The 7,720-nt window shown below is 43.4% G+C and overlaps 1 protein-coding gene across 1 annotated transcript; it reads right to left on the bottom strand.

The window, feature by feature from the left end:
• Window positions 1-280: 280 nt before the first annotated feature.
• LRRN1 (leucine rich repeat neuronal 1) lies at window positions 281-4,157 on the bottom strand. Its single transcript, XM_039695553.1, has one exon. The coding sequence runs from the start codon at window positions 3,858-3,860 to the stop codon at window positions 1,719-1,721; it is 2,142 nt and encodes a 713-aa protein (XP_039551487.1). The 5' UTR covers window positions 3,861-4,157; the 3' UTR covers window positions 281-1,718.
• Window positions 4,158-7,720: the final 3,563 nt, after the last annotated feature.

Raw genomic sequence — 7,720 nt, 5'->3', positions numbered from 1 at the left:
ACTTGGATATATTTGAGAAGCCAGTGAGTTAAAAAACTTCAGGCAGCCCCAGGCACATCCGAGATTTGAACAATTAACTTTTACTTACTAATAACTTTTTTAGTGTGTAAAAATATGTAAAAATTGCACATTGAAAGTGGGGGTAAAGTGTAGGAAATGCTGTGCTTGTTGGTGAAGGGTGTTGTGTGATGTGACAACAATTCCCCAGGGCCCACCCTGCTCTTGACTCACGTGCAGAACTTCCAGGGATTCAGAAAAGACAACACACAATGCTTCTGTAGGTTCAACTGTAAATGATGCCTTTATATTGTACCCAGTGCACACAGAACTGCTGCTCTCTTTTACCACAGTAATTCAGGAAAATACTCAGAATATGGATTCATTTTAAGCCTGTAAAAAATACAGTTCAGTATTAGACCAAACATAACTGTCTTGGTAGTTTTAATCTTAATTTCTGCTTTTGGAGGAACATTAATCCAAATAAGTTTCTTTTCAAGTATATTCCAAGATTCAACTAGTTTATTTCAGTTTGGCAGCACTGAGGTTTTTTTGTCCTAACTGATGGTAATGACAGCTAAATGTCAGCTTCATTTCTATCTTAGCTCAAAATATAAAGAGAAAAGTATACAAAAAGGAAAATGTCCTGTTACACACTCTGAGTTCTTCTTGCTGTGTACCCTATGCCAAACAGTTTTGATTCTGCATGTGACTCTCAGTCCAAAAGCCATGCTGAGACGTTTTTCTCAATAAATTATTTCCCATATTTTGCCTCTATTGCAGAGAAAACACTGCTATTAACATAAATGCATAAAAAACCTGAACCTGGAACTTCATTTCATCAAGAAAAAAACCCCATGATATTTTTTATATAACATTTTGGATATATTGTATGTCAAAACATGGTCACCAGTCAAACTAGTGACATCTAAACCCAATACATTATTGTGACGTCTAAATTAAAAACATCAGAACAAAACTAAATTTATTATAGCTCTGCCTTCATTAAACACCGTGTGTTGGTGATTTAAACACAACAAAACTCTAGTAATTCTTCAAAAGTGTCTACTAAATAGAATAAAAAGAATAAGAACAATTAACATTTAGTCTGTTACATTAAAAAACTGGATGTACTTATTCCTATTGCCTGTTAGCTTTACCTAAGCCTTCAACTACTACAAAAATAATAATAAAAAAGAAAACTCATTGCTGAAAGTCAAAAACATTCAAATCAGTTGATACAACATTACAGTACAGTCAACTAACACCATTCAGGGTCTCTTTTTCTCGGGGTAGAGTCCTCAGACCAGGGTCACACACCTAGTTCACTGCAGGTCCAAAACTGAGGGTTGGCTCGGTGATCCTGCCCCGCGATGGCTGCGGGGACCACGGGCTCACCCAGCCCCTCCTTCTCTTTATTCAGCACTGGAGTTAGGACAGCGTTAAGTTTAGCATAATAACTAAAAAAAAAAAAAAAAAAATTAAAAAAAAGGAAAAAAGGAATAAAATAAACAGAGGAGTGGAAGCTAGGTGAAGCTGCCATTTGTGTCAACCCATTGCGATACGCTATACTAAAAAATCCTGAAATATCCACCTGTCCTCGCCGCTCTGCCATGGACTAGCAAAGTCAAAAATACAAAAGTCTTCAACTCGTCGTTTTTGCAGAATAAAGCAAAAAAGTCTTTGTGCTCCTTACTACCAGAAGCAAAATATCCTCTGAGTTACCACATGTAATAGCTTCTGGATGTGTCGACTTGGGTCGGCTTGGTCTCTGCAGAGCCATCCTTGTCTTTTTCACTGTCACCTTCCCAGAGATTAATAAGTGGAGGGTAGAGCTCGTTCAGGGGGATTGAAGAGGTCTTTTGCATATATTTTTTCAATGAGTGGTGGTAGTTTTTTCTCTTAAACCTTTTTGCAATATAAACGGAGACGGAGGCGAGGCTGATGACAGCAAACATGGATCCCATCACCGCTGCCAGGGCCGTGCTGGTTTCCTGGTCAGAAATATCCAGTGCAAACGCCGCGTTTTTGGTTGTGACGTTGACACAGGATCTCTGTGTTTGCTGATGGATGTTGGACACTGTCAGACACACTTCGTAATCTGTAGAGGGTTGTAAATGCGTGAGGTTGTATTCGTGGACATCCACCGGGACCCGGGCAGTGTAGGTGATGTGAGGGTTGTCGATCTTCATCGTGGCCGATGACCATTTTAAATTGGAGGTCATGACGTTGGAGTTGACTTTCCATGAAACCAGGATGGAATGGGATTCGGCTTGTTTAACGTAGATCTTCAGAACCTGGGTGCCATCCAGGAGCGTTCCGTTCACCCGGATGGTGGCGACCCTCGTGTCGGCCCCCTCTATGTTTTGAGCCACACAGGTGTATCTCCCAGAGTCCTCAACCTGGATGTTGGAGATTTCCAAGGTGCCCTCACTGCTCAGCTTGTATTTGTCAGAGAGGCTTTCCACGGTGACTTTATTGCCCAGAGGGGTGACCCAGTAGATTTCTGGCTCAGGTTCTGCCATGGCCCGGCAATCTAACAGCACTGTCATGCCAATGTCCAGGTTCAGGTGATTGGGAAAGGTCTCATGAGAGATCATTGGAAGACATTGCTCGTTTGAATCCTGTATCAGCACCTCCTTCACCTGCTGTCCCCGGTATTCTGGAGGCATAGCACAGAACATGGAGAGAGGCTCCATGAAGCGGATGTTGGTTTTGTTGGAGTTGATCCAGTGGATGACGCAGTCGCACCTGAGCGGGTTGCTGTGGATGCTGATCTCCCGCAGGTTTGGGAGGGATTCCACGGTCTTTTGGTAGACTGCATTCAAGGCATTGTTGTTGAGCATCAGGCTCTCCAGGGCGGGGACGTTGCGGAACGCCAGGCGATGGATGTAAGACAGCTTTGGGTTGTTGGTGGCTTCCAGCTTTGTGAGCTCAGGCAGGTTGTCCAGCGCGTACCTGTCGACAGACACGAGCTCTCCCATGTTGTTGATCCCAAGCTCTTTCAGTCTGAGCATGTTTTTAAAATCCCCTTCTTGAATTTTATGAATTGGGTTTTTATTGAGATCCAGGAATTTTAAATTGGGAACTTTCTCAAGTGCAAGCTGAGGAACTTTTACCAATTTGTTGTCATAAAAAGAGAGACTTTCAAGACTATCCAAGCCTACCAACGCGTTTCCAGGAATGTCTGTGAGGTACATACCTGCCAAAACTAGACTCCTTAAGTTTGAGAGTGGTTTGAAATTCATATCAAGTATTCCAATCACTGGGTTTTCTCCAATCATGAGAATCTCTAAGTTGGGAGTAGAATCAAACCAACGGCTGTCTATAACCTTTAATTTGTTGGAGTTGAGGTGTAATCTCAGAAGATTTTTCAGGCCAGAGAATGCATTTGCAGAAATGCTGCTGATCTGGTTGTGGTTTATGTAGAGCTCCTGCAGATTGCAGAGGTCTTGCAGGCAGTAGTCAGTCATCTCTGTGATCTGGTTCTCCTCCAGGTGCAAAGTCGTGAGCTGAGTGAGGTTGGAGAGCCCCACGTCTCTGATACTTGTGAAGTTATTTTGTGAAAAATCCAATTCTGTTAAATTAAAGAGCTGCTGGAGTTCGTCTGTGGTCTTTGCAATGTTGTTGCTTTGTAACAGAAGGACTTGAGTGTCACTGGAGAGGTTGCTGGGGATCTTTGTTAACCGGAGGTCGTTGCAGTCAACTGTGGTGGCTTCCCTGTAGGTTGACTGTGGTGTAAACCAGGGCCTGATTTCACAGACACAAAGCTGTGGACATTCACTGCTCTGTATGGAAGACTCAGTTAATGAATTCATTAGCACCAACTGGCACACAGTTAAAACAACTCTAACCTTTGCCATGCTGGCCAGCAAGGGGGGGTCAGCTCCCCAACCCCCTAAAATCCCCACGGAGGAAGAGGGTGATCCCCTGTCAGGCAGAAAATGTAAAGCTTGACGTTTAAGGTGAAAGGCTTGGACATCCAGAAAGGTGAAAGTAGATTTTCTGAGTTTAGTGAAGTTAAGAAATGCTCTGAAGACTCTCAGCTGCTCCTCAGTGTTTTAGAATCTTCTGTAAATCAGCGCCTGAAGATGGTCCTGAAAGCAGATTAGGGTATATGTTATGCTCAGCTCATATACAGTTCATCTATTATTTAGTTTCTTCAAGCTTTGAAAGAAAATATCTGAAAACAATCATTATTTTTACAATAATCTCATAAAAATCCCAAACTGGTGTAGGTAAATTATGTAGGGTTTGAACTCTCTCCTTCTTGGGGTTTACATGAGAAATCTCTCTGAGTGAATTATCTAAAAATAAAACTTTGGGATGGATACCTTTCAGATTCATCCTGCAGGGGCAGTTTGAATGGCTTGGGAATGCTGAGAGGGTGGAGGATGTGCTGGTGAGCACAGCAGGGTCTCAGAGAGCATCAACACCCAACCCCTGTCCCCAAGGCTTGGATTAAGGCTCAGGAAACTGCTGGTTTAGAAGTTTGAAGCTAAATGCTTATGAACTTTGCCAAAATTTATCCGAGTTAATCAAATCAGTTCCAGATAACAGCTTAGATTTAATCCAGCTCAGCACCAAACAATAACAGTAAATTTGATTAAATGAATGTACTGCCCTTATTTCAGCTGTTTGTACTGCATTGTGATCGTATGAACTGTTCACAACTCTAAATTGCTGTGTAAGCCCCACATTTGTGTCTGCTTAGCCTGAAGTGGTTCATGCAAGAGTGCCTTTAAATTAACCCAGCTGTGTCCAGGCACCTCACAACATCTGGTGTACCGTGAGGCTTTGAACACATATTCCAGGAAAATCTCCTAGTAAAATCTTTCTCCTTCTCCCTTCTTCTGAAAATCACTCTGGTGAGTACAGTTGAGACTTCTCAAACAAAAGGTTTGAGTTTTTATATGACTAAAATAATCAGGTTGTGCTGTGTGGATTCCCCATCCCTGGGAGTGTCCAAGGCCAGCCTGGATGGGGCTTGGAGAAACCTGAGACATTGCAAGGTGGCAGGGGTGGCACTGGATGGGCTTCAAGGTCCCTCCCAACCCAAACCACTCTATGATATCTGAGAGAACTCAGTGATGAAATCACATCTTCTTCAATTGGAATGCAGCAAAGCTCCAGCCAGGTCACAGCCCACAAAAGATATAAAATATCTATATAAAACAATAAAATTAAATACAGCATCTAAAATAGGTTTAAAATACTCCTCTGGACAGTGGTGACAGGAATCCCATTTGTACAATGCTTACTTCTAAATCTGATCATATTAAATAATGAAATTACTGTTTTATTTTAGATTATGATGCAGTGCTGTAGGTAGAAGACACCCAACAGTAATTTCATTATTTATTTTTTATATTGTCCTTCTGTGGTTGTGCTTTGGAGCAAGGGGAGGAGAAGTGGGACCCAGAACACATTTGACCCCGTTGAGTCAGATTTTCTGCCTGGTAGCTGAGACTTGAATGAGATCTGAGCAGACTCTGCTGGAGGGGGGAAAACCAACTGTAGGACCAACATTCCTTCCCAAATAACTTCCCACTGATGGAAGAATTGACTAAGACTGTATTAAAAACGAAATCCTAATGGCCCTGTGGCAGTAGGGAGTGTGCTAGCGTGGAGTGATGAGGAGGCTGGGGGAGCTGGGCTGTGCTGGCTCTGATGGATGCTTCCCTCCACAGGAACACATTTGTAGCTGACCCAAGCCAGCCAGTTCTAGGAAAATTGATGGCATCTGAAGTTTAATTGATTTAATTGCAGATTTTCAAATGGCAGCGTTTTGCAGTGAATAATGCAGGTGGTGCTTTCCCCCAGGCAAGGTGCCCTGAGCTGCTGTGCCCCTGGGCTGTCCCCTCCCACTGGAACATGTCCCTGCTCCAGCTCTGCTGCAAAAAGGGAGCATTGCTCCCAAAATTCCTGCCTGTGGAATTTCTGCTACAGCTTCTCAGTGGATGAAGAGAAGGGAGTTGGAGCCTTACAAAGCTGAGGGCCCTAATGATGCTTTACTACTGCTCTAGCCCTGATGTAGCTGTATGAATCATGTAATGCTTTAGAAACCAAACTGCCTGAAAAACACTTCAAAGGTTCTTTTAAAATATGTAAGAGCGTGTCTAGATGTTGCAAAAAAACATCAAATTCGATCTTTCTTTGTTGAATATTTATATCCTCTTACTAGCACGTTGCAGTTATTGTTCATCCTTGCTAAGAAGGCATTTGTGGGTTTATTGACCAGAGTTCTGGGTTTATGATCACTGTAAATATATGATTTTACAAGTTCCTAGTGGCTCGTTCTCTTCTGTAGCTATTTTCTGCTGCAAATGGATTTAATTTTCTTTGACTGCAAATTTAGAAACAACCCACACATTGCTTTCCTCAGTGTCTCCCAGCCCAGGGCAGCTTGGATGAAGCTGGAAATGAAGTTGCAGGGCAATCCAAGAGTGAATTCTGAGCAGCCCCAGGTGCTCTCAGAGCTGTGCTGGTGTGAGTGCCAGCCCAGGGACAACAGCAGGAGGGACAACCCAAGCCATGGCCTTTGGTTTGAGCTGCCTGTGGTGTGTAAAAGCTCATCCACAGCCCTGAGCAAAGCTCCAGAGGCAGCAGAGCAGCCACCAAAAGCCATCCCTCAGCCCCAGGATCCTCAGTTTCCAGCCTTGGCAGCACAGCTCTGCCGTGTTTGGTGTGGCAGACACTGAGGGTGTGAAGGAAAGCTTTTAGCATTCCCTGCCTTGCCTCTCATTTGTTAGATTCATATTTTCTGCTGTTCCAACCCACAACAGCAGTTGTAACAGCTGGTAACTTGATATCAGCAGAAATAATGGCTAATTTTATGTGAGAGATATGGAGGGAATTATTTTACTCCAAGCTAATTAAATGCATTTTCCGTGGCACTGCTCAGTACCCAGCGCAGAAAAAAAGCCACATTTCTGTCACCAACAAACCCACAGCAGCTGCCTGGGGCAGGGGCTTGTCCCTGCTCCCTGAGGGCAGAAACAGGAGCATCATTCCTGCCTCCCATCCTGGAACTGCCATGGGGAGGTCTAACTCTTCCCTTCCCACCTAAATTCTGAAAAATGCTTAATCTTGAGAATTTGGCCTAAGAAATCCTGAGGGCAGGTGTTTGGTTATGGAGTAGAAGGTCCTTCATTTCAGTTTTCCTGGGAAATAGGGTGGGTGGGAAGGTGTGTGCCCTGGCAGCCACGGCCTAACTGGTGGCTCTTGAAGAGTGAGGTTGGGTGGGTGATTGGAGAAAAAAAATACATTTAAACCTCCACTGCAGGAAGAGGAAAACATGAAGGGACAAGCACGAAGTAAACTGTTCATTAGAAGTGTTCACACTTAACCTGCCAACTAAAAAGAACAGATATTACACATTTTTGCTTGGTAATAGGAAAACAAAGTGTTGTCACTTCCCTGACAACTGTATTAATGGTCACTATTAAAATTCGCTGAAAAGAGCAACAATCTTGTTTGCACATGGATATCTGGGTGCATTTGGAAGCAGTGATGCTGCCACAGCAAATAGCAAATCCTCCCTCTCCACAGTTAGGTGGCTCATTCTTGCAGAATTTCTTTCATTTTGCAGTAGCATCAGCCCAGATTTTGGTCGGCAGCCACCTGCACTGAGTGTGCCCAGGTAGAAGTTGGAAGGATCAGATACATGAAGAAATTACCTCAGGCTAAGACAAGCAATTTATTCTGCAGTTGCTGAGAGCCA

This window comes from Passer montanus, unplaced genomic scaffold (assembly GCF_014805655.1).
Source record: "Passer montanus isolate IOZ18808 unplaced genomic scaffold, ASM1480565v1 scaffold9, whole genome shotgun sequence".
Taxonomy (NCBI): domain Eukaryota; kingdom Metazoa; phylum Chordata; class Aves; order Passeriformes; family Passeridae; genus Passer; species Passer montanus.
Note: the sequence above shows the minus strand (reverse complement) of the source record. Positions and strands in the feature narration are given on the sequence as shown.